Consider the following 27622-nt stretch of genomic DNA (forward strand, 5'->3'; position numbering starts at 1 on the left):
CCAAGTTCAACTTGGTTGTAGCGATTTCTTAATGCCCAATTCGCATAAAGGAATTGCTTCATACATGTGCTTAAGAAATCGCAAATAAGGATTCCTTATTTGCGATGCCGCCTTTAGAGAATCGTAAATTGCAATTCTCTAAATGGCGTCGCAATTTTAAGGAATCGCTATTTTAGCATTCCTTAAAATTGCTCTGCGAATGCCTTTCTTACATTCAGAAAGGTGATTTTGCATACGCAAACGGCCGAATTTTGCTATTCGCACCGTTTGCGAATGCAAAATTCTTTGATACATCTGGCCCTAAGAGTATTTAGAGAAATGTTTGAATTTGCAACAGTCTGTTTCTAGCTAAATTGATTAGCAAACGGACACATCTGCCTTGAGACTAGGCAGTGGGAAAACCTGAATTGTAATATTTTTTATAAGGACCATTTGCTAATCAAATGCAACGTGGTGCTTTGATTCTTTATCACATCACATTCTAATGACAGACATGTCCCTTTTAGCTAGAAAAGGAATTTTGATGACAAATGTTGTATACCCAACAACATATTTTCATCACCGCAAAGTTGAAAGAAACCTATTCTCAAGGGCAGTTAGTGAATAAAGCTGTGCCCTCATTTTCTGTCAGGTTTAAACATCCAAACAGTAGGAAGCATAACCATAAATCAACACTTTAAATGTTTTTTTGCGAGTAAAGTAAATAAACCAAAGATGACAAAATTGAACTCTGTTTCAAACTACAACTCATACTCTGTCTGCAATTTAACAAAAACGAGTTTTTGAGCCCATCACCAAAATCTAACGGAAACACAAAAAGGGCAATGATTCCATCCTCAAAATGCCACGACCTTGACAAGTGCCCAATCAAGCAATGGCAATCCATGAAAAAATCTTTAAACCAATGGCTGAAGAGGGTTCACCCAAAGCACCCTCTCTGAATATTTCTTTATTTGATGTGTTTCAAATCTAAATTTATTACGTTTGATACTATGTCGATTTGGCAAAACAAACATTTAAGAAAAAAATACAACCTAACGTTTATGTACATTTCTCCATCCATCAATAGAATTTAAAAAAGTTAATTGTGAAAAGCAAACATTAGATCATAGAGAAATTAACAAATCATAAAATCACATAACAGAATACGCCCCAGCATTTAGCCCCTTCAAAGCATTATACAAGTGCATACATTACACAAATTAAATTAATGATCTCAAGTTCATTAATGGACCAGCCAATAGTTAAGAAGCTATTTTTCTTTCCTTAGCAGCCGCTACTCAATAAACTCCTAATATTGCCAGTAAAAAAAAAAAATCTATCCTACTATAAAACATTCAGAGTGTAAAATGCAAAGGTATTCTATCTGCCTGCTATGGCCACCCTGAGCCTTGAAATGTATTTATGACCTTCTCACAACCTTAAATTGTATAGACATTGACCCCTGTCTTGTGTGGCAGTTGTTTAATAACAAGCAGACCCCGATCAATCAACTCCTCCTGTTACTAAAAATAAGGTGCAGTAAGTATAAAGCACTTTAACAAAGGAGAGACCTGCTATGTGCCAGAAGGGACGGCCTAGATTGCAACAAGAAAAAATTAATAAATCCCTGTTTTTTGCTCCACTTGCCTCATGAAACATAGTTCAGCAGGTCAAACCACACTCATGTTAATGGTCGTTTTAAACATAAAACAAGCAAAATAAAATAATTCTCTGTCTCTCTATAGTTCCCGGAAAATATTTGTGAATTTAATTTACAGTTAAAAAATATACACCATTACTCATGTTAAAAACTCATTCAGTAAATAAAACCACCTATTACATTCATATGATCATCAAATACATAAATCATTTTCCATTTACAACAACACATTTAAAAACGTCTGTCGACGCGGCATTTAGGGGGAGTAGAATTGGTTCACATCACCTTCATCAGGATATATTTAAAAAAACAAAAACTTGCAGAATTATTTTAATCACAGATCCCCCAAATTCTTCAGGGATTTGCGAGGTTATCAATCCTGCCTGTGCTTCAGGCTAATCTGCTAATTTCGTTAAGGTTTTATCTGCCTGCAATTGCAAGTCTCGTCTATGGCGAACAAGGTGGCAAAATGGTAAAAAAATGCACAGGCCTCACTTTACTGCAAACCTAAAGTCACAACTTGTGTATTTGTTCTTGTTTTGCACATTGTATACAGCAATGCTTAAGAATATATTTGTTTGAAAAAAAGAATTACACTATAACATACATGTGTTGTTCTAGTTCTATTAAGGCTTATACATGTTTGGTTGCCCAGTAATCTTCTGGAGGGGTTGGACTCAAAGGGAAACCTCTGTATGTGATGACCCCTGAATATTTACTGCTGCTTTTTACTTCCCACAGAAAATGAATCTATATTCGTATTAGTTTGAGTATTTACATGCATATTACTTTTTTATCTGCAATTTGTGCTAATCTCCGCATTATGTATTCCTTTTTTATTGAGGTCTAGAATATTGAAAACAAATTATGTTATATCATATATTGTGATGTTGATGCTAATTATAAACTGCTTAGAGATGAACTGCCATTAACCACCATGTCTCTTTATTGGAGAATACAACATCTAGTTTTAGGAGTCTGAAAAGCAGCTTGAAACCCTCAAAAACTCCAAAATGAGGAATGCCCATAGCTGGATATGGCCATGAGCACTTTTCAAATCACCAACCCTGGGACTCACTGGTAATGCAGGAAATGAAGTGAAAAATCATGTCACTAAGAAAACAAAGATATTTGTAATTTTCACTTCCAACTTCCACTTCTGACACTGGTAGAAATTAACTACAAGCTCAAACTGAGGTTGGCTTCATTGATGAGTATTGGTAGGTGTACGGAGGAACACACATGACAGTGGCTCAATTTGAAAAATTTATTATGGGGATATTCTAAATTAGAAGACATGATAAGAAGAATAGAATGATACAGCTGCATACACTGGTCATGAGACACTAATATATACATTTTGTGCACTGTGCCTTTCTGGGTACTCTTTTAACTTGGAACTTGTGCAACAGTGTGACCTTCATGATCCACCTCATACTAAGCAGAATTGATTCTTACCATATTCTTTATCCACTTGTTCGCCTGGCCCTGTGGGTCAATGAAGTGTGGCCATCTGTTAGAATACTGTGTTATCACACCATTCTCCACAGATAAAGTGTCGTTAGGAAGACCAGCAATCTGCAACAGGCAAGACACTGCAATGTTAGTCATCTAGTTCCAGTACATGTTGCCAACCTCTGTGCGATCATCACTTTAAACTATAAAATGGACTATAGTAGCACCTTATTTGTGGGTTGTCAGCGACAAATGACCAGGATTCATTGTGTACAAAATTCTGCTGTTTTTTAATTCTAAAAATCAAAACAATTGACATTTAGGGTTGACATAGGCATATGATAGCAGTGATTGGAAATAGGGTATATGAAGATGATCAAAGAGGGCTTGCCACAAAAAGAAGTGGATCTTGACTGGCTACTATATTGTCAAGAGACCACTGTTGAGACAAATATCTACACTTATAAATATCTATATAAATATATATAATAGCCGTATGTGTGCATAAAGCTCTATCTCGATATATGAGGCTGTATATAACACATGATAGCTCTGGATTGACATATGCAGCTGAATCTGACAAGTAATAACTCTACCCAATAATATGACATTGTAATCTGGGTATCTGTAGCTATAAGTGCCTGTCCCCAAGTAATGGCAAACAAATGGCTGTCCACATAGATTCTCCAACATCTGCTAAAATCTCAGCAAAGTCATCACTGAAAAATATAATAAAGAAACACTGTGACAAACTAACACTTACCTCCTGTTAGGCACTTTGCTTTGAACCACCTCAAATCACATATGGAGTTCAAACTGAGCCTGGTGTTAAACCTACAGATGAGCCCCTTGAAAACCTAAGATCTCACTGCTGTCTGTTTTGCCCACTCCAAGGTCTACACTGTAACCGCCGAGCATTCTGTGTGGTAAATTCAGTGTGAGAAATATCCTCTACAGTTAAAAGTGCCACCACTGCATACACAACCACCTCTGACCTACCATTCCCTCACCTGGTTAGCACACTCTACTACAGTGCTCCACAGGCCCAGGACCACAGGTCAGGAATCACAGAACAATGGCTGCAACGGCTCCTCTGACGTAGCATCACAGACATCAGGTGGACCGGCCTGTAGTCTTTATTGGTCTCATGATATCAGAACTACTGTAGACACCACTTAGCCACTGACTGCCTAAGTATTGTCAAAATCCGGTACTTTGATTCTGCGGCAGACCATTGCTGCATCAGAATGTCCAAATTAGCTTGGGTGTTCAGCTCCCTCACTTCTCCCATTCAAATAATGTGGGTTAGGCAATTGGGGAACCTATTGGTGCACTGCAAGCAGGTCATCTCCAAGGACGATTATGGTGATGTTGTCTCCTTCGCTCTTTACCCCCCACGGAACAACACATGAGTACTTTATGTTTCTTTCCTCCTAAGCATTTCTACACAAAAAAAGAAAAATAGAATTTGCTCATGTGGACTTCGATCCACAACACAAGCCCATGTATGTTACCTTCCTCACTGTACCTCACTACTACAGTTACATAGCACCATGTTCAAACATCACTAACGTAACATCTCCTCTAAGTATAACAGTTACTCGTGGTATTTTAGCTCTAAGCAAAACTACATCCAACACATTCCAAAATTATAAATGCAGATCACCAAATGCATAACTGCTTTTTTCAAGCACATCAAAGGCAGCCTTTACAGGGTAAGCAACAGAGTAAGTGGCTCTACTGAGCAGCAAAAGGTCTTCGAATATCTGTGATGTGGACTTATTGAGTTCAATATAAATCTAATGGTGCTAACATTGAGAGGTGGGTTCTGTGTCCAGAAGATATCTTAACATAGCAAATTACTTGGTTCCTGGTTCAGTAAAACCCCCACTCAATTTCCCCTTTGTTTTCCCAGCACTTACCTGCCATGTGCGGATCTTCACTGGATCCCCCAATGTACTTATGAGGGTGGGGTCCTCAGTGCAGGGGACACCGTGCTCCTTGAGTGTCTTCATCCAGTCCTCACAAAGGGCACTGCGGTACTGACCCTGCCAAGGCAGAGGGAAATAGCTAACTCATAACTGTTTTGTTTGTATCTATTATTTCTATGTTAGAAAAAATGGCAACATAATTCTGTGGCTGAGTGTCTTTGTTTCTTTTTAACAAACCCAGTGATTGTAAAGAAAGTACCAAATCACAGCTGTAAGTAACTGGGTTATTGGTTTTGAAGGATGTGAGCCCTGACCAAGTAATAGATCCGCTATTGCATCCTTACTTAGAGCCAAGAACCCACTGTAGCACATTTCTCTCTCAAGCACTGAAGTAGAGCAGTCCTAGTGGGTTATGGCCCCCAAACACATTGTATCCCCACCTATACAGGAAGAACATCCGGCAATCAAAAGTAAAAAAAAGTCTGGTGGACTAAATGGACAGAACTTATTTGCAACATAATCCATATCCATTAGTTTGATAAAAGCTGAAGATAAGTCAAGACAACACTATATTTAGTTAGTAAAATCAATGGTAGTAAGGATATCTAACTTAAAAGGCACCAATATAAAGCCTCATAAAAAAAGGAAATGTGGGTGCATAACAGATGGCAAGATATTTTGGGAGCAGTAAGAGCTCCACATGTTTAAAATATTCTGGATTATCATATGCTATGATATCAATCAAGCGAACCCCTCAGGCTAGAAGTATATATTGCAGAAAAACGTTGGCATGAGTGCTTTTCAGCATATTCTGCAACATGCTGAGAGTGATATAAATTCACAATCCACAGCACGCGAAAGTATCAAGTTGAACGCTTCTCTATAAAGAAATGGATTCAGGCAATCAAAATTAAAACGAGAGGTACTGTACCTGGACTGGATATAATCCCAGCAGACATACATAAATCAAATTTATGGCTATAGGAGAAATATTGTGTATGTTCGAGCAATGCAATACGTAGAGAGCACCTATCCCTTTACCCATCTTGTCTCGCAAATAAAGACCATATACAGAAAAAAGGTGATAGAAATTATCCAGCAAACCATTACCCGATAAGCCATCTAGATCAGTGGTTCCCAACCTTTTGACTTCTGTGGACCACCAGTTTATCATTATTGGAACCCAGAGACCCCCACTGAATCTATATTAGAATCCGGGGACCCCCCACAGAGTCATTACTGAGCTGGGGACCTAATAGGTTAATATTATTTAATTTTCTTAGCAGTAGCAGACCCCTTGAGGAAGCTTTGTGGACTCCCAGGGGTCCCCAGACCACAGGTTGGGAACTACTGATCTAGATAACATCCAAAACATTTTTTCAAGCATCTAAAACCAAAGATAAGAACATCGGGCTAAGAATAATAAGACTCTGTCCATTGTCAGGCTGGCTTTCTAAATAAAACAAGCACACCAGAACACATTAAGATTTTACTTTATTTTTCAGAAAAATGTGGTGCTCATGAAAGAGCCCCTAAAAGTGGCATTTATAGAGTAGTGGGGCTGCCTTCAATAACATCTCAAGGACCCTCCAATGGTCATCGTTGTTTGATTAAAGCATCTGTTGGGACTGCTACACAGCTTGATTAGGCTATATAACAGATACACTGCCAGAATATGTAAAGGATCAGCAGGTGAAACTACAGTCCCTTCTTCAGGTAATGTGTTCACCAGGGCTGCTGACTAGCTGTAGGAAAGTACCATCTTGCCTGGCATGTTACCCCCATATTTCACTGTATATATGTTGTTTTAGTTGTATGTGTCACTGGGACCCTGCCAGCCAGGGCCACAGTGCTCATAAGTGTGCCCTGTATGTGTTCCCTGTGTGATGACTATCTGTCTCACTGAGGCTCTGCTAACCAGAACCTCAGTGGTTATGCTCTCTCTTTGCTTTCCAAATTGTCACTAACAGGCTAGTGACCAATTCACATTGGCATACTGGAACACCCTTATAATTCCCTAGTATATGATACTGAGGTACCCAGGGTATTGGGGTTCCAGGAGATCCCTATGGGCTGCAGCATTTCTTGTGCCACCCATAGGGAGCTCTGACAATTCTTACACAGGCCTGCCACTGCAGCTTGAGTGAAATAACGTCCACGTTATTTCACAGCCATTTACCACTACACTTAAGTAACTTATAAGTCACCTATATGTCTAACCTTTACCTGGTAAAGGTTGGGTGCTAAGTTACTTAGTGTGTGGGCACCCTGGCACTAGCCAAGGTGCCCCCACATCGTTCAGGGCAGGCAAATTCCCCGGACTTTGTGAGTGCGGGGACACCATTACACGCGTGCACTATACATAGGTCACTACCTATGTATAGCGTCACAATGGTAACTCCGAACATGGCCTCTGCAAGCTTCTTCACGACGTGGGACATCCATCCTCCAAAGGGGAAGTTCCTAGTCCTCTTCGTTCTTGCAGAATCAACAGCTTCTACCATCCAGTGGCAGCTTCTTTGCACCCTCAGCTGGGATTTCCTGGGCATCTGCCCAATCTCGACTGTGTTGCGACTCTTGGACTTGGTCCCCTTGTTCCACAGGTACTCTCATCCGGAAATCCACCTTTGTTGCATTGCTGGTGTTGGTCTTCCTTGCAGAATTCCCCTATCACGACTTCTGTGCTCTCTGGGGAATAAAGGTGCACTTTACACCTACTTTTCAGGGTCTTGAATGGGCTATTTTTCTAACCCTCACTGTTTTCTTACAGTCCCAGCGACCCTCTACAAGCTCACATAGGCTTGGGGTCCATTCGTGGTTCGCATTCCACTTTTGGAGTATATGGTTTGTGTTGCCCCTATACCTATGTGCTCTCATTGCAATCTATTGTGACTGTACATTGCTTGCATTACTTCCTTTTGCTATTACAGCATATTTTTGGTATTGTGTACATATATCTTGTGTATATGTGCTATCCTCATACTGAGGGTACTCACTGAGATACTTTTGGCATATTGTCATAAAAATAAAGTACCTTTATTTTTAGTATATCTGTGTATTGTGTTTTCTTATGATATTGTGCATATGACACCAGTGGTATAGTAGGAACTTTGCATGTCTCCTAGTTCAGCCTAAGCTGCTCAGCTATAGCTACCCTCTATCAGCCTAAGCTGCTAGAAACACCTCTTCTACACTATTAAGGGATAACTGGACCTGGTGCAGAGTGTAAGTACCCCTTGGTACCCACTACAAACCAGGCCAGCCTCCTACATTGGTTGTGCAGCGGTGGGATAAGTACTTGCAACTATTTACCACTTTGTCATTTTGTACTTTTCATAAGAGAAAAATATACAAAACAAGTTCAGTGTATGTACACCTAACCAAAAAGTTTAGATTTTCTTCTCTTACTCTACTGCTAAGTGCTGAAAAGTACCTCTAAAACTTTCAAAAAGTTATAAAAAGTTGAAAACGTTTTTTTTCTGTTTCCTTTAAAAGTTCTGAAACTTTTTCTTTCTTTTTCTGTCCCTTAAACCTTTTTCTATCATGTCTGGTACAGGTCCTACTCTTGATCTGGTCAGCTCTGTTTATGACCACCTTAGCTGGAAAGGTGTAAGGGGTCTCTGCATTGATAGAGGTTTAGGGGTAGGGAAGAATCCCTCTAGAGAATTGTTGATTAACATGCTAATTGAAAATGATAAGGCCTTAGCTGGCACATCTGTTGAGAAGTTAGGAGACAGTTCACACTCTGATTCTGGGGCAGCCCCAGCAAGAATGTTAGATGGTATTCTTTCCAACTTGCCCCTTAGCAGACCACCTAGCAGAACTGGTACTAATGTGAGTTCTCATCACAGTAGGGATGTCATTCCTGCAGATCAAGTTGTTAGAGTGCCAACTGTTAGGGACAATTCTCCCTCTGTTCATTCACACCATTCTTCTGTGTCAAAGCATGCCCAACCCACCCACCCTGATGACAGAATGTTAGAAAGGGAGCTCAATAGATTGAGAGTGGAAGAGACCAGGCTGAAGCTTAAACAGCAACAGCTGGCTCTAGACAGGGAAACTTTAGACTTAGAAAAAGAAAGACAGAGGTTGGGGTTTGGACCCCATGGTGGCAGCAGCAGTATTACAGATAGTAATCCTGTAAACGAGCATGATTCTAGGAATCTGCATAAGATAGTTCCCCCTTACAAGGAGGGGGATGACATTAACAAGTGGGTTGGTGCACTTGAGAGGGCCTGTGTTGTACAGGGGGTCCCTCAAAGGCAGTGGGCTGCTATCCTATGGCTATCTTTCAGTGGAAAGGGTAGGGATAGGCTCCTTACTGTGAAGGAAAGTGATGCCAATAATTTTACAGTTTTAAAGAATGCACTCTTGGATGGTTATGGCTTAACCACTGAACAGTACAGGATTAAGTTCAGCGAAACCAAAAAAGAGTCTTCACAAGACTGGGTAGACTTTGTTGACCATTCAGTGAAGGCCTTGGATGGGTGGTTACATGGCAGTAAAGTTTCTGACTATGAAAGCCTGTATAATCTGATCCTGAGAGAGTATATTCTGAATAACTGTGTGTCTGATTTGTTACACCAATATCTAGTGGACTCAGATCTGACCTCTCCCCAATAATTGGGAAAGAAGGCAGACAAATGGGTCAGAACAAGAGTGAACAGAAAAGTTCATACAGGGGGTGACAAGGATGGCAAGAAGAAGGATGGTAAGTCTTCAGACAAGGGTGGGGACAAATCTAAAAATGAGTCTTCATCAGGCCCACAAAAACACTCTGGTGGGGGTGGTGGGTCCAAATCCTCTTCTAATCAAGTAAAGAAACCATGGTGCTATTTATGTAAAGTAAAAGGCCATTGGACAACTGATGCCAGTTGTCCAAAGAAAAGCACCAAGCCTCCCACTGCCACAACCCCTACTGCTACACCTAGTGCCCCTAGTAATAGCAGTGGTGGTGGGAGCAAACCTACTAATAGCCAATCTAAGGGAGTAGCTGGGCTCACTTTTGGTAATTTAGTTGGGGTTGGTCTTGTTAGGGAGACCACAGAGGCTGTGTTAGTCTCTGAAGGTGCCATTGATTTGGCCACCTTGGTTGCTTGTCCCCTTAATATGGATAAGTACAAGCAACTACCCCTACTAAATGGTGTTGAGGTTCAGGCCTACAGGGACACAGGTGCCAGTGTTACCACGGTAAGAGAGAAACTGGTCCACCCTGAACAACACCTACTTGGTCACCAGTACCAAGTGACTGATGCTCATAACAACACTCTTAGCCACCCCATGGCTGTTGTGAATCTCAACTGGGGGGGGGGGGGGGGGGGGCGGTTACTGGTCCAAAGAAAGTTGTGGTTGCCTCAGATTTACCTGTAGACTGTCTACTAGGGAACGATTTAGAGACACCTGCTTGGGCAGAAGTGGAGTTGGAGGCTCATGCAGAAATGCTGGGCATTCCTAGGCATATTTTTGCTTTGACAAGGGCTCAGGCCAAAAAGCAAAAAGGACAGGGTGACTTGGATCCTGGAACAATGGACCAAGTGCTCCCTAAAGCTAGGGTTAGTAAAGGTAAATCTCTACCTACTATCCCTCCCTCTACAGATTATTCTACTTCTGAGGAAGAAGAATGTCCCCCCTGTGCAGAACCTTCACCAGAGGAGCTGGAAGCAGACACTGCTGAGCTTTTGGGTGGAGGGGGGCCTGCCAGAAAGGAGCTGAGTGTGGCACAGCACACCTGTCCCACACTAGAGGGTCTAAGACAGCAAGCTGTCAAACAGAAAAATGGGGATGTCAGTGACTCTCACAGAGTTTACTGGGAGGACAACCTCTTGTATACAGAAGCAAGGGACCCAAAACCTGGAGCTGCCAGGAGATTGGTTATTCCCCTGCAATACAGAGAGTTTCTCCTAACTCTAGCCCACGACATTCCCTTGGCTGGACATTTGGGGCAGATGAAAACATGGGATAGGCTTGTCCCCCTGTTTCATTGGCCTAGAATGTCAGAGGACACAAAAGATTTTTGTAAGTCCTGTGTCACCTGTCAAGCCAGTGGCAAAACAGGTGGCACCCCAAAGGCTCCCCTTATTCCACTACCTGTGGTTGGGGTTCCCTTTGAAAGGGTAGGGGTTGACATAGTTGGCCCCCTTGACCCTCCTACTGCTTCAGGCAATAGGTTTATCTTGGTGGTAGTGGACCATGCCACAAGATATCCTGAAGCAATTCCTCTAAGGACCACTACAGATCCTGCAGTGGCAAAAGCCCTCCTAGGAATCTTTTCCAGGGTGGGTTTCCCAAAAGAGGTGGTATCAGACAGGGGTAGCAACTTTATGTCTGCATACTTGAAGGCCATGTGAAAGGAATGTGGTGTAACATACAAATTCACCACACCTTATCATCCACAAACAAATGGACTGGTTGAGAGGTTTAACAGAACTTTCAAAGGAATGATAATGGGAATCCCTGAAAAACTCAGGAGGAGATGGGATGTCCTGTTACCTTGCCTCCTTTTTGCTTACAGGGAGGTACCCCAAAAAGGAGTGGGCTTCAGCCCCTTTCAACTCCTATTTGGACATCCTGTAAGAGGTCCTCTAACACTTGTAAAGGAGGGTTGGGAACAACCTTTAAAAGCTCCTAAGCAAGACATAGTGGACTATGTACTTGGCCTAAAATCCAGAATGGCGGAGTATATGAAAAAGGCCAGCAAAAACCTTCAGGCCAGCCAAGAGCTCCAAAAGCAATGGCATGACCAGAAGGCTGTTCTGATTCAGTACCAACCAGGGCAGAAAGTGTGGGTCTTGGAGCCTGTGGCCCCAAGAGCACTCCAAGACAAATAGAGTGGACCCCACATTATTGTTGAAAAGAAGGGAGAAGTCACCTACTTGGTTGACTTAGGCACTGCCAGGAGTCCCCTTAGGGTGCTCCATGTCAATCGCCTGAAACCCTACTATGACAGGGCTGATCTCAACCTGCTCATGGCAACAGATGAAGGACAGGAAGAAGAGAGTGACCCTCTCCCTGATCTCTTCTCTTCCACAGAACAAGATGCTCTAGTGGAAGGTGTAGTTTTAGCAGATTGTCTTACTGCTGAGCAGAAAGACCACTGCATAAATCTCTTGGGTCAGTTTTCTGAACTCTTTTCTACTGTGCCAGGCACCACTTCTTGGTGTGAGCACACTATAGATACTGGAGACAGCATGCCTGTCAAAAGTAAGATCTATAGGCAGCCTGACCATGTCAGGGACTGCATAAAACCAGAAGTTCAGAAAATGCTTGAACTGGGTGTGGTTGAGCACTCTGAAAGTCCATGGGCCTCTCCTGTGGTACTTGTACCAAAACCTCATTCCAAAGATGGGAAAAGGGAAATTAGATTTTGTGTGGATTACAGAGGTCTCAACCAGGTAACTAAAACTGATGCTCATCCTATACCCAGGGCAGATGAGCTCATAGATACACTGGCATCTGCCAAGTATCTAAGCACCTTTGATTTGACTGCAGGGTATTGGCAGATCAAGTTATCAGAGGATGCTAAAGCAAAAACTGCATTTTCGACTATTGGAGGGCACTACCAATTCACAGTAATGCCCTTTGGTTTGAAAAATGCAACTGCCACTTTTCAGAGGTTGGTGAATACAGTCCTGCAAGGGTTGGAGGCTTTTAGTGCAGCATATCTAGATGATATAGCTGTCTTTAGCTCCACCTGGGATGATCACATGGTCCACCTATGGAAAGTTTTGGAGGCCCTGCAAAAGGCAGGCCTCACTATCAAGGCTTCAAAGTGCCAGATAGGGCAGGGGAAAGTGGTTTATCTGGGACACCTTGTAGGTGGGGAACAGATTGCACCACTTCAGGGGAAAATCCAAACTATCATAGATTGGGTCCCCCCTACAACTCAGACCCAGGTGAGAGCCTTCTTAGGTCTCACTGGGTATTACCGGAGGTTCATAAAGAACTATGGCTCCATAGCAGCCCCTCTTAATGACCTCACTTCAAAGAAAATGCCTAAAAAGGTATTGTGGACAGCTAGCTGTCAAAAAGCTTTTGATGAGCTGAAACAGGCCATGTGCTCTGCACCTGTCCTAAAAATCCCATGTTACTCCAAGAAATTCCTTGTTCAAACTGATGCATCTGAATTAGGGGTAGGGGCAGTCTTATCACAACTCAATTCTGAGGGCCAGGATCAACCTGTTGCTTTTATCAGCAGGAGGTTGACCCCTAGAGAAAAGCGTTGGTCTGCCATAGAGAGGGAGGCCTTTGCTGTGGTCTGGGCACTGAAGAAGGTGAGGCCATACCTGTTTGGCACTCACTTCATTGTTCAGACAGACCACAAACCTCTACTTTGGCTAAAACAAATGAAAGGTGAAAACCCTAAATTGTTGAGGTGGTCCATATCTCTACAGGGAATGGACTATACAGTGGAACATAGAACTGGGAGTACCCACTCCAATGCAGATGGACTCTCAAGATATTTCCACTTAGACAATGAAGACTCATCAGGTCATGGCTAGTCTTATTGTCCTTCGTTTGGGGAGGGTTGTGTAGGAAAGTACCATCTTGCCTGGCATGTTACCCCCATATTTCACTGTATATATGTTGTTTTAGTTGTATGTGTCACTGGGACCCTGCCAGCCAGGGCCCCAGTGCTCATAAGTGTGCCCTGTTTGTGTTCCCTGTGTGATGCCTAACTGTCTCACTGAGGCTCTGCTAACCAGAACCTCAGTGGTTATGCTCTCTCTTTGCTTTCCAAATTGTCACTAACAGGCTAGTGACCAATTTCACCAATTCACATTGGCATACTGGAACACCCTTATAATTCCCTAGTATATGGTACTGAGGGTACCCAGGGTATTGGGGTTCCAGGAGATCCCTATGGGCTGCAGCATTTCTTGTGCCACCCATAGGGAGCTCTGACAATTCTTACACAGGCCTGCCGCTGCAGCTTGAGTGAAATAACGTCCACGTTATTTCACAGCCATTTACCACTGCACTTAAGTAACTTATAAGTCACCTATATGTCTAACCTTTACCTGGTAAATGTTGGGTGCTAAGTTACTTAGTGTGTGGGCACCCTGGCACTAGCTGAGGTGCCCCCACATCGTTCAGTGCAAATTCCCCGGACTTTGTGAGTGCGGGGACACCATTACACGCGTGCACTATACATAGGTCACTACCTATGTATAGCGTCACAATGGTAACTCCGAACATGGCCATGTAACATGTCTGGCATTGGGGAGACAATTCCATGATCCCCGAGGCTCTAGCACAGACCCAGGTACTGCCAAACTGCCTTTCCCGGGGTTTCACTGCAGCTGCTGCTGCTGCCAACCCCTCAGACAGGTTTCTGCCCTCCTGGGGTCCAGCCAGGCTTGGCCCAGGAAGGCAGAACAAAGGACTTCCTCAGAGAGAGGGTGTTACACCCTCTCCCTTTGGAAAAGGTGTCAGGGCTGGGGAGGAGTAGCCTGCCCCAGCCTCTGGAAATGCTATGATGGGCACAGATGGTGCCCATCTCTGCATAAGCCAGTCTACACCGGTTCAGGGACCCCCCAGCCCTGCTCTGGCGCGAAACTGGACAAAGGAAAGGGGGAGTGACCACTCCCCTGACCTGCACCTCCCAGGGGAGGTGCCCAGAGCTCCTGCAGTATGCTCCAGACCTCTGCCATCTTGGAAACAGAGGTGCTGCTGGCACACTGGACTGCTCTGAGTGGCCAGTGCCAGCAGGTGACGTCAGAGACCCCTTCTGATAGGCTCTTACCTGTGTTGCTAGCCTATCCTCCTTCCTAGGTAGCCAAACCTCCTTTTCTGGCTATTTAGGGTCTCTGCTTTGGGGAATTCTTTAGATAACGAATGCAAGAGCTCATCAGAGTTCCTCTGCATCTCTCTCTTCACCTTCTGCCAAGGAATCGACCGCTGACTGCTCAGGACGCCTGCAAAACCGCAACAAAGTAGCAAAGACGACTACTGCAACCTTGTATCGCTGATCCTGCCGCCTTCTCGACTGTTTTCCTGGTGGTGCATGCTGTGGGGGTAGTCTGCCTCCTCTCTGCACTAGAAGCTCTGAAGAAATCTCCCGTGGGACGACGGAATCCTCCCCCTGCAACCGCAGGCACCAAAAGAACTGCATCACCGGTCCTCCGGGTCCCCTCTCAGCACGACGAGCGTGGTCCCTGGAACTCAGCAACTCTGTCCAAGTGACTCCCACAGTCCAGTGACTCTTCATTTCAAGTTTGGTGGAGGTAAGTCCTTGCCTCCCCACGCCAGACTGCATTGCTGGGTACCGCGTGATTTGCAGTTGCTCCGGCTCCTGTGCACTCTTCCAGGATTTCCTTTGTGCACGGCCAAGCCTGGGTCCCTGATACTCTAACCTGCAGTGCACAACCTCCTGAGTTGTCCTCCGGCGTCGTGGGCTCTCCTTTTGTGACTTCGGGTGAGCTCCGGTTCACTCTTCTTCGTAGTGCCTGTTCTGGCACTTCTGCGGGTGCTGCCTGCTCCTGTGAGGGCTCCCTATCTTGCTGGGCGCCCCCTCTGTCTCCTCACGCAATTGGCGACATCCTGGTCCCTCCTGGGCCACAGCAGCATCCGAAAACCCTAACCGCGACCTTTGCAGCTAGCAAGGCTTGTTTGCTGTCTTTCTGCGTGGGAACACCTCTGCAAGCTTCTTCACGACGTGGGACATCCATCCTCCAAAGGGGAAGTTCCTAGTCCTCTTCGTTCTTGCAGAATCCACAGCTTCTACCATCCTGTGGCAGCTTCTTTGCACCCTCAGCTGGCATTTCCTGGGCATCTGCCCAATCTCGACTGTGTCGCGACTCTTGGACTTGGTCCCCTTGTTCCACAGGTACTCTCGTCCGGAAATCCACCTTTGTTGCATTGCTGGTGTTGGTCTTCCTTGCAGAATTCCCCTATCACGACTTCTGTGCTCTCTCAGGAATATAGGTGCACTTTACACCTACTTTTCAGGGTCTTGGGGTGGGCTATTTTTCTAACCCTCACTGTTTTCTTACAGTCCCAGAGACCCTCTACAAGCTCACATAGGCTTGGGGTCCATTCGTGGTTCGCATTCCACTTTTGGAGTATATGGTTTGTGTTGCCCCTATACCTATGTGCTCTCATTGCAATCTATTGTGACTGTACATTGCTTGCATTACTTCCTTTTGCTATTACTGCATATTTTTGGTATTGTGTACATATATCTTGTATATATTTGCAATCCTCATACTGAGGGTACTCACTGAGATACTTTTGGCATATTGTCATAAAAATAAAGTACCTTTATTTTTAGTATATCTGTGTATTGTGTTTTCTTATGATATTGTGCATATGACACCAGTGGTATAGTAGGAGCTTTGCATGTCTCCTAGTTCAGCCTAAGCTGCTCAGCCTAAGCTACCTTCTATCAGCCTAAGCTGCTAGAAACACCTCTTCTACACTAATAATGGATAACTGGACCTGGTGCAGAGTGTAAGTACCCCTTGGTACCCACTACAAACCAGGCCAGCCTCCTACACTAGCTCCTTGACTATTCTCCTTTACATCAATCAGGCAGCTGAAGCTGTTGAAGCAGACCTGACATACAATGCAAAACAGGAGAAATATACAAACAGGAGCTGCAACCTCTTAGCTCGGTGTGAAGAGGCAATTCTATCCTTTGACAAGAAGAAGGGTGTGTACCACTTTTCCCTCATTTTTGAGGTGTGTTAGTTACCTTCCCAGAATGGTGTCCAGTATGGAGCTGAGATTTGGAGTTATTCTGATCTTTCAGAGTTCATCAGCCAAAAGATAGCTTTTTTAAACATCTATTAAGTATATCCATAATCAATTCAACAGTGCTGTTGCTTCTACACCTTGGGATGCTAGGAGTTTCTACATGAAACCAAATTATAACTTTTACTACATTGGGTCCGGGCATGGGGCACACCTGAGTTGCAGCATTATCAGAAGGTGTTACACGATGTATTAACACTTACAAGCAGTGGCTACATTGGATGGCTAAAGAACATACGTACCCTGTAAGGACAGAAAGGCATGCTCAACCTCTGGACCAACCATGAGTCTATAATTTGACAAGTCACGAATAAGCATAAACTAACATACAAAAAGTGGTCCATGGAAGTGTAAATTCTAAATCAACAAAAAGTACTTTAACCAAGTCTTTAACCTCCAGGAAACTATTACTCTGTATCTCAGGCTAAGCTTTACCTCTTAATCATTTTACTTATAGGTGGGAAGACACCTAAGGGAAAACGAGCCACTGAGCCTTTTGGAAACAAAATCTATTTCCTATTCATTTGCCCAATGTATAATCCCCTCGAAGGAATTTCCTTAAGCAACTGCTAATTATGTCCATTCCTAAAATATGGGTGCTGCTGCATGTATGATTAAGTTGGACACATCAAGGACATAGGCCCTCATTATGACAAGGGAAGTAAATCCCACTTACCACCACACTGACTGCCGCCAACTTACCGCCGCACAAGATATCCGTTAACCACATTATGACACACACATACCAATCCGTCAATATTCAGCCACACACAAAAATCTCAGTGATAAACTGGCGGAATCAAAACCCACACCGTTACGCCAACAGAACAACGCACACCACATTATGACCCACGAATCACCACGTGGACATTCAACGGCGGTAAACCACTGGTGGTACAGACCGCTGCGCTCAGAATGGACATCCACATACAAAACAACCCCACATTGGACAATTCAAACAACACACCACTTGACACCCATACACACACCACACCCACACCACTATAAAACACACATCCACATTACCCACAACCCTTTACCATTACAAGCAATTGCTAGCAGAGACACACCAAGGCCACTGACACAACCAGAGCCACACACACTATACACACCTATACACCACTCACGCACCCCACATCACACACCCTAACACTTTACCCAACACACCCTCACCTACACATCTCACACAAAACCCATGGCACCCATGAAGCTAAGGGTCCAGATGGAGGAAATTGTCAGGGTAGAGCCACAGCTCTTTGGAGCACAGGTGCAGCAGATATCGATAGCTAGGAAGATGGAGCTATGGCGGAGAACCGTGAATAGGGTCAACGGCGTGGGACAGCACCCCAGAACTAGGGATGACATCAGGAAGAAGTGGAACGACCTACGGGGGAAGGTACGTTCCATTGCAGCAAGACACCAGCTCGCTGTACAGAGGACTGGCGGTGGACCCCCACAACTAACAGCATGGGAGGAGCAAGTCTTGGCAATCCTGCACCTTGAGGAACTGGCCGGAATAGCAGGAGGACTGGACTCTAGTAAATCAACTCTCTACAACTACTACCCCCTACCTGCATGCCATCACATACACCCACCCTCACCCTCACTCCCATTACTCCACCACCTCTCACACACCCCACCATCACATCTCACTTATCCCAATGCCAAGCCCTGCATGCTGTACCAATGCATGGACACCCCTCACAGCCCTGCAAGGACACTCATCAATAAAGCATGCACACTATAGAGAACTAATCATCCCACCATACACCAACGTACACAAGTGAAAGCTGCCAGGGCAAATACAACCAAAGAGGGCAAGCCACGGATGCACTATATGTCAAACACAGAAACCATAACACATCCTTTACATCCCCACAGGTATCCCAGCCAATGTCAGCGGAGAGGAGGTGCCAGCAATAGCCAGTCCCCTAACTGAAGAGGCCCACAGTGATGACAGCATCTCTGGTCTTCAGGATCTGGATGACCAACCTGGCCCATCAGGGACCTCTGGACAGCCGGTTACCCCAGCCCAGTCACACACCACCACATAGCCTCCCCCATCAGGAAACACCACCACAGCACCCTCCCAGCTTACCCATACCTCTGTCCCCAGGACACGTCAATCAGCAGTGTGTCTACCTCTACAGGGACCCCAGGCAACACCTCGCACACAAGACAATCAGGGACCTGGGGTCAGTGGCAGTGGGCACACTGTTCAGGGGACAGAGGCACAGGCCAACACGGAGACTGGGAGGACTGCTGTGCGCCAGGGGGAGGACAGACCCAGGGAACCGACTCTCCAGGAGGCACTTGCAGAGATCCTGGGAGCCTACCAACATTCCAAGGACACGATGGGCCAGATCCTGGACAATGTGCAGGAGAACAGGAGGCTGCAGGAGGGACAGTATTAGGAGATCAGGGAGGTCTTCCAGGCCATCAACAACACCCTGATCTCCATACCAGGGGTGCTGACAGACATGGCCAACATTATGAGGGAGGCAGTCACACAACAGCGGGCCCCTGCCACTAGCCAGACATCTGAACAGCCTTCCACCTCCACTAGTGACCAGGAGGCCCTGCCACAGGACTCACAGGCCACTAGCACCCCTCCCCCTGCAGAAGGAGAACCACCCCACAAACATTCCCTGCGATCCAGACCAAAGCCAGAGATACTTGCCAAGACCCCCACCAGGAAATGAGACTCTTCTGATTGTCACCCTTGTGTCCCACTCAGTCACCTTGTCCACCTTGGACTGCCATTGCTCCACTTCCTATGTCCGCTTGGACAATGCACCTGCCTACAAACAGACTGGAAAAATACCCTGGACTTTCCCCCATCTCATTGCACTTGCCCCTCTATATTTTAGCACTTCAATAAACACCCTTGTAAATAAAGGAAATTTGGAGTATGTCATATTGTTCAAATATGTATTAATTGAAACAAGTACAAACATTGCAATTCAACTGTACTGGAAATGAGCATAGATTAATGACCTGTAGCTGGCTGCAGTGATCACACCAGGAGCATAAGTGAGGTCACCAACATCTGCAAAATGAATTGCAGGAGGGAACAGTAAGTGGGCATAGATGTGGGAAATATCAGCATGCCAGTGCCAAAGAAATTCAAACAAATGTCATTGAAATGTAAAGTAACACTGTCCTACCTGTGTGTCATTGGAAGTATTGTATGATCACTGATATTCTGTTGTCCTCATCCTCAACTTCTGCCTCCTCATCCTCACTATCTACAGGGTCCTCCTGCAGGAATGGGGCATGGCATCTGAGGGCCAGGTTATGCAACATGCAGCATGCCACTACTATCTGGCAGACCTTCCTGGGTGAGTGGCACAGGGATCCACCTGTTAGGTGGAGGCACCGGAACCTGGCCTTCAAGAGGCCAATGGTTCATTCAGTGATCCGTCTGGTTCGCCCATGTGCCTCATTATAACGTTCTTCTGACCTTGTCCTGGCATTCCTCACAGGGGTTAGCAGCCATGATAGGTTTGGGTAACCAGAGTCACCTGCAAATATTGAGGGACAACATTTAGCCACACACTATCCTATATGGCCCAAACCATAGCCATACACCAACATATACTGGGTAGGAACCAGGGCTCACCTATTAGCCACACTCTGTGCCTCTTTAGTCGGGCGATCACATTTGGGATGCTGCTATTCCTCAGGACAAAGGCATCATGCACCAATCCAGGATACTTAGCATTGACGTGGGAGATGTACTGGTCTGCCAAGCACACCATCTGTACATTCACAGAGTGGAAACTCATCCGATTTCTGAACACCTGTTAATTCTGACGGGGGAGGCAAATGCAATATGTGTTCCATCAATCGCCCCAATTATGTTGGGGATATGTCCCGTTGCATATAACTCGGCCTTCACTGTGGCCAAATCTTCAACCTGGGGAAATACAATTTAGCTGCACATGTGTTTAATCAGGGCAGACAACACTCGTGTTAGCGCTATTGAGAACATTGGCTGTGACATTCCTGCTGCCAAGCCCACTGTCATTTGGAAAGAACCAGTTGCCAGGAAATGGGGCACTGATAGAACTTTCACAAGAGGGGGGATCCCAGTGCGGTGATGGATATCAGATATCAGGTCAGGCTCCAATTGGGCACACAGCTCTGTGACTGTGGCCCTGTCCAGTCTATAGGTGAGGATGATGTGCCTGTCCTCCATTGTTGTCAAGTCCACCAGGGGTCTGTACACAGGGGTAAGTCTCCATCTCCTATTCATACGCAGTGGTAGGAATCTATGCGGCAAAAGAGTGAGGAGCTAGTCACAAACTGAACAATGGAGCTACAACAGAACTTTGCATGCTGGTAACTTGTAATGGGTAAGTGTGATTTGTCCAGTATGTCCTAATTTCACCAGTGATGCCGCAGTTTTCCTGAAATGGCGTCCAGCTGTCCTGTGTGGAGGGACAGGTGGAAGTGAGGTAATTCCGCTAACGGGAGGCGGTCGGGAACCGTTGTGCAACTCCTCATTGGTTAACAATGGGCCCTATGGGTTACAATGGCCAATAGTGATCTATGCCAGCGGTGACGGTATGTACCTCTGCGGATGTGACCGCCATTTTCTACCTTATCCCTCACTTCCTACCTGATCTTCAACAGGAGAAGACCTACACTGCATGTGCTGTTGTGACCTGTGTCTGGAACCTACCATGGCCCGTGTGACTGGGGAAAGGGCCCCAGCCTTCACTTCGGCAGAGTTTGGAGAGACTGGTGGATGGGGTCCTACCCCAGTATGGACTGCTGTATGGGCCTCCAAACCAATGGGTGAGTACACTGTGGGCACGATGCAAGTGGCATGAATGCATGGAGTGGTGTGTGTGAAGTCCTCGTGTAAGGGGTGGGTGGATGTCCTCTGGGTGGCATATAGGTTGTGTGCTGGGCCCTGTGTGTGTGAATGGTGATATGAAGGGGAATGGTGGGCCTTAAGTGTAACAGGCAGGACTGTTTGATAATTCCATTTTACTGTGTGTATTGCCTCTGCACGTCAGCGCTCATCAAAAGAAGGGTATATGGCGTGCCATCGCCAAGGACGTGTGGACCCTGGGGGTCTACGGCAGGCAGAGCACCCACTGTCACAAACGGTGGGAGGACCCGAGACGCTGGGCATGGAAGACAGTGGAGGCCCAGCTGGGGATGGGCTCCCAACGAGGAAGGGGTGCCCATCAAACCCTGACCCCCCTGATACTGGTGGTGGCCTATCCTGAGCTGGATGGGCCCTTAAGGGCATCACAGCAGCCACAAGGGGTTGAGTACAATGCCCATCATTACAACCTATGCACTGCAGGATGGTATCCGGGTGGGGGATGTGTGTCAGTCGGTGGTCCTAGGTTAGGCCTGACATTGCAGCGTAGGTCCCCTGGTGGCTAGGGTTACGAAGAGAAAATTTTGCAACCTAGCTCGTAGGCATCCACTACTGGTCAGGGCTGCGTGGGTCCCAGGTGTGCTGGCACCAGTGGGACAGAGGGTGAGGGGATTACCACGAAGGAGAATGGAGGGGACAGTTCTGACACAGATACCTCCTCCGATGGAAGCTCCCTGTTGGTGGGGGACACATCTGTGACCACCACATCTACAGGTACAGCCGCCACCCCGTACCAGCACCGCCCTCCCAGCAACCCCTCATTGAGTTGCCCGTGCCCACTCACCCAGGAGGGTGGGCATCTCCTTCACCCCAGGCACCTCAGGCACTGCCCCAGTGAGCCCTGCTGCCCTGAGCGAGGAGGCTATTGACCTGCTGTGATCCATCTCTGTAGGGAGTCAACTATTGGGAATGCCATCCAGGGGCTGGCAGCCCAGATGCAACAGACCAATGTATTCCTGGAGGGCATTCACACTGGCTTGGCGGCCCCACAGAGATTGATCCAGGCTATGGCCTCCTATCTGATGGCAGCCATTGTCCCTGTTTCTACCCTCGTTCCTCGAACTTCCTCTTCCCTGTCCCATTCTCCTCAACCCCAACCCATCCAAAGCACACAGCCAGACGAGCATGCACACAAGACAACACACAAGAGTGGTAAAGACAAACACAAGCACCACACTTCATCCCACAGGCACTCACACAAACACCATCCAGATGCAGACACACCAACATCCACTATTTCCACTGTCTCCCCCTCTTCCTCTACCTCCCTCTCAGTTCCGTCTACACTCACACCTGTATGCACTACATCATCATCCACTACCAGTATCATCACCACAGCAAGCAGAACACACACCTCACTGGCAGACACCTCTGCAACAGCCATGCACACCTCCCCTGTGTCCTCTCCCACTGTGTCTGTCCCCCCCCCTAAGGTACACAAACGCAAGCACTCAGACACCCAACAGCCATCCACCTCACAACAGCATACAGGCCATGCACCCGCACCCAAAACCAGCAGACAGACACCTCCAACAACCACTCCCTCTTCCTCCACTCCCATTCCTTCTCCCTCTTACCACCTCAATGTCCCTAAAAAACTGTTCCTATCCACCATCGACCTCTTCTCTACCCCTCCCCCCCCATCCTGCAGATATGGGCAGGGTATTACAAACCCAGCCAAGCACCTCAGCCACCCAGTCCACAGGCCCAGTCGTTACCACACCCACTCGTGGTGGAATAGGATCCAGGTCCCATGTCCTGAAGGTAAAGGAGCCTGCACCAGGCAGCCTCAAGGGAAAGGAGCCCGCCCATCTGCCAGAAAGAGCAAGGAGCCTGCCCGAGCAGGCAAGAAGAGAAAGAAGCCTGCCCCGGCTGCCAGGAAGAGCGTGGGGCCTGCACCACCATCCAGGAAGACCAAGGGGCATGGGGCAGGAACTGTGACTGAGCCCCCTCCACCAACCATGGTTGTGAAGCCGTCCGAAGTTGCCGGGGATGGGCAGGAGCCTCCCCCCAGCAGCACCACCACCTCCACTGAGCAGCGGTCTGAGGTTGCAGGGGATAGGCAGGAGCCTCCTTCCCCCCTCAGCAGCATCACCACCTCCACTGAGCAGCCGTCTGAGGTTGCAGGGGATGGCCAGGAGCCTCCCCTCACCAACAGCACCACCATCTCCAATGAGCAGCTGTCCAAGGTTGCAGGGGGATGGAGAGGAGCCTCCCCCCCCAGCAGCAGCACCACCTCCAGTGAGCTGCCGTCCGAGGTTGCAGGGGGATGGGCAGGAGCCACCCCCACCAGCAGCAACACCACCTCCACTGAGCAGCCGTCACCACCGGCAGACGGTATGTAATCCTGCCTCCATGGGCTGCTGTACGGCCTGCCCCCTGCAAATCCAGAGGGTATGACATCCACCTGAGAGACAGTGACCTTGCACTTCCCAGGATCAAGAGCACAGGGCACAAGGCCCCCTCCAGAACCAGTGGTCATGTCACCCACATACCCAACACTCCCCAGGATCAAGAGCACAGGGAAGGTTGCCCCCTCCAGAACCAGTGGGGAAGACAACTACATACCCAACACTCCCCAGGATCAAGAGCACAGGGTACGAGGCCCCCCTCCAGAACCAGTGTGTAAGACACCCACATACCCAACACTCCCCCGGATCAAGAGCACAGGGCACAAGGCCCCTCCAGAACCAGTGGGCATGTCACCCACTTGAGAGACTGTGGCCTTGCAGTCCCCAGGACCAAGCACAGGGCATGTTGCCCCCTCCAGAGCAAATGGTCAAGACACCCACTTGAGAGACTGTGGCCTTGCACTTCCCAGGACCAAGTGCAGGGCATGTTGCCCCCTCCAGAGCAAGTGGGCAAGACACCCACTCAAGAGACTATGGCCTTGCACTCCCCAGGACAAGCACAGGTTATGTTGCCCCCTCCAGCGCAAGTGGGCAAGTGACCCACTCGAGAGACTGTGGCCTTGCACTCCCCAGAACCAAGCACAGGGCATGTTGCCCCCTTTCAAAGCAAGTGGGCAAGTCACCCACTCAAGAGACTGTGGCCTTGCACTCCCCAGGACCAAGCACAGGGCATGTTGCCCCCTCCGGAACCAGTGGTCTTGTTCCATCTCCCGGCTGAGGTGCCCCCCATCCCCCATCCCCCTGAGGTGCCTGCCTATTTACCAACTGATGCCCCTGCAGTGTTCTCTCCGTGTTGATGCAGGTGATTTGTGCAGCCTTGGATTTTGGCCTGTGGCCATGTGGCCTACGAACATTGTGGACTGGGCTGTGTTCCTTTTTGTCTACATATGTATATATCTATTATCTTGTGTAACTCATTTGTCATGCTGTGCTGATCTCATTACATTCACTTTTTTTTTAATCGTTTTGTCCTTGCATTATTCATCCGAGTGACGGGTTAAAATTGTTTTTATTATGCATCTAGTTGTGTGTATGGTATGTGTGTGTCACTCTCTTTTTCCTCCCCCATCCCTTGTGTGCTAGGCAGCTGTACTCACCGTCGTAGTCTTCGCCGGCGTTGGTGTTCGTGGTTCTGGTTCCATGGCAGCATTGTTGTTCCCTGTGTCTTCAATGGTGAGTCCTTTCACTTCTGTGCAGTGTTTCTGCCAGGCTTTTGATGTCATTGGTTCCGCCCCAGAAAAGGTGGCGGTTTTTCTGCGTCTTAATATTGTGGGCGGAACATTGACTTCTGCCTGGCTGTAAGCGGCTACCGCCGTGGTGACTGTTGTTTCTGCCCTGGCGGTCGGTGTGGTACATTGGCTGTCTATCGGAGATGACACCGCCATGGTCATAATTTGGCGGTAATTACCGCCAACCTGTTGGCGGTAGATATCGCCAGCCTGTTGGCGGTATTACTGCCACTTTAACACCAAACGCCAGGGTTGTAATGAGGGCCATAGTGTTTGCTGTATCTCATTGTTCAACACCTGGAAAATCAGACATCATATAATTGAAAAATTATAGCATATTCCTTCTTTTTAACAACTCACTGTATGGTTTTTATTGTCAAGTTTTTAATTGGATTGTATTTTTCTTATTTATGTTGTGTAATAGCCTTAAAAGGATGTTTAGTAGGTTTTTAATTTGTGTTTTTATGTTTCAAGGTCATTGTCCCAAAATAAAAAAACTATAACCTAGCACAATATAAGATGCATCCCTTTAGAAATAACACAATCTGCATTCTCATACCTGTCTAAAATGAAAGAGGAACCCTTATTTATGTATTAAAACTTTCCTGCTCTCACTAGATGCCCATTGCTGCTCGAATAACCAACATTCATAGGTATCTGATTTGATTTCCCAAATAAATATGGTAAATCCCAGTCCTTGTGGTTGATGCATAGTCTTGTGAAGTGAGAGTAGCACCCCTTCAAGGCAGGCATTATCTGTATCTCCCTGTTGAGCATCTGGATATGTGTAAGTGATCGGAAAGAAGATTAAGATTATGCCTTCTCTCCAAATATCTGGTCATTATCTCTTCTTTTTCACAGTCAAATATTACAGTTTAATTTTCCATGCACAATTTCCCTGAACAGAATACTTCTCTGCATCACTGGAAGCTGATTTAAGGTGGCATACAGAAGTGAATTGACTTCTGAATATTCACAGGAAATAGTTGATCTCAAACAGCTTCCTTTCACTATCAGTATTAAATCAATTAAAATTGACAGAATGGGTTAGAGTGCATACTAAAAAGAATATTCAGATTATTTGATTTAAAAATGTCTACAAATTCATGTAAACCAGAATAGGTGCCATACAACTGAATCAAAATATTGTCAATGAAGCATAACCAAAAGTTATTTCTTTTAAGTGCTTCTCATTTTTTGTGTGCAAATCACATTTCTACTCTTACAAAGGCTGGTGCAAATTTGCACTCCTACAAAGTCCTGCAGTGCTGCAACTTTAGGTCACCATTAAAAGTGAAATATTTAGGAACCATTGCAAATTCTACTTGGTCTACAACATTTTGTTGGGTTCAACAATTTCATAACTGTTAAAGAAGTATTAAGAGACTACATATAGTGTTGTCTGACATGTAGCTGGCTCCCCAGGATACATTCAAATTGTAAACATTCAACTTGTGTATCCTTAGCAAGTTGCCTTATGAAATAAAAAAAACTAACCACTTAAGCAGCTACATTTGTGTCAAATTTTCAATAGTAGAAACTATCAGTCCACCTTGCAGAGGTCTTCTGGACTTGTTAATCTTGGGCAATCGATAAAAGTTTGATACTCTTGTTTCATATCAACAATGAAACTGCATTTGTCTGAGGACAAGAGATCTTTTTTTAAACAAGAAGAGCAAGTTACTTACCTTCGGTAATGCTTTTTCTGGTGGATACATTAGCTACCTGTGGATTCCTCACCTAATGAATTCTCCCCATGCGTAGCATTCGACGGAAACTTCTCTCTAGCTCTGCACGTCAGCGATTAGGAAGGCTGCAGTATTTCTGGATCTCCCCGTACCAACAGCGCAGGTTAAGACCAACCTATTGACTGAAGTTTTGCATCCTGCTACAGCCATGGCGGATCCTCTTCTGCCATTTAATGAGGCCCTGATGGAACCGATCGAAGAGGTTTGGAAGAAGCCGGTCACCTCTTTGGCTGTTAGTAGGTCAGCGGCCAGGCGTTATAGATCTGCACCTGGGGACCCAGAGTTGTTGTCCAAACACCCTTCCCCAGAGAGCCTGGTGGTGCAAGCATCCTGCTTTTCGAGGTCGGCCCCTGGCTCGTTCCCTGGGGTACCATCGGACTGGGAATCCAAGCGGATGGACCAATCGGCCAAGAAGGTGTTTTCATCTTGCAGCATGGCTCTGAAGTCGGCCAATGCGACTTGTATTCATGGCAGGTACATCCATGCTATAATGGATGCGACAAAGACTGTTCTTCCAGATATGCCCCCAGACTTGCGTAGTCTTCTTTCGGACGC

General features: G+C 46.2%; 1 protein-coding gene across 1 annotated transcript in view; it reads right to left on the reverse strand.

Annotated features, from left to right (window-relative positions):
- DNAH1 (dynein axonemal heavy chain 1) overlaps positions 1-27622 on the reverse strand; it is an 827745-nt gene that overhangs the window by 122523 nt on the left and 677600 nt on the right. Inside the window, exons 60-61 of the mRNA XM_069206595.1 lie at positions 5020-5145; positions 3101-3220 (exon numbers count right to left, since the gene is read on the reverse strand). Coding sequence (XP_069062696.1) covers positions 3101-3220; positions 5020-5145 — 246 coding nt within the window. The remainder of the gene's footprint in view (positions 1-3100; positions 3221-5019; positions 5146-27622) is intronic.

The sequence above is a fragment of the Pleurodeles waltl genome, chromosome 9 (assembly GCF_031143425.1).
Source record: "Pleurodeles waltl isolate 20211129_DDA chromosome 9, aPleWal1.hap1.20221129, whole genome shotgun sequence".
NCBI classification, from domain to species: domain Eukaryota; kingdom Metazoa; phylum Chordata; class Amphibia; order Caudata; family Salamandridae; genus Pleurodeles; species Pleurodeles waltl.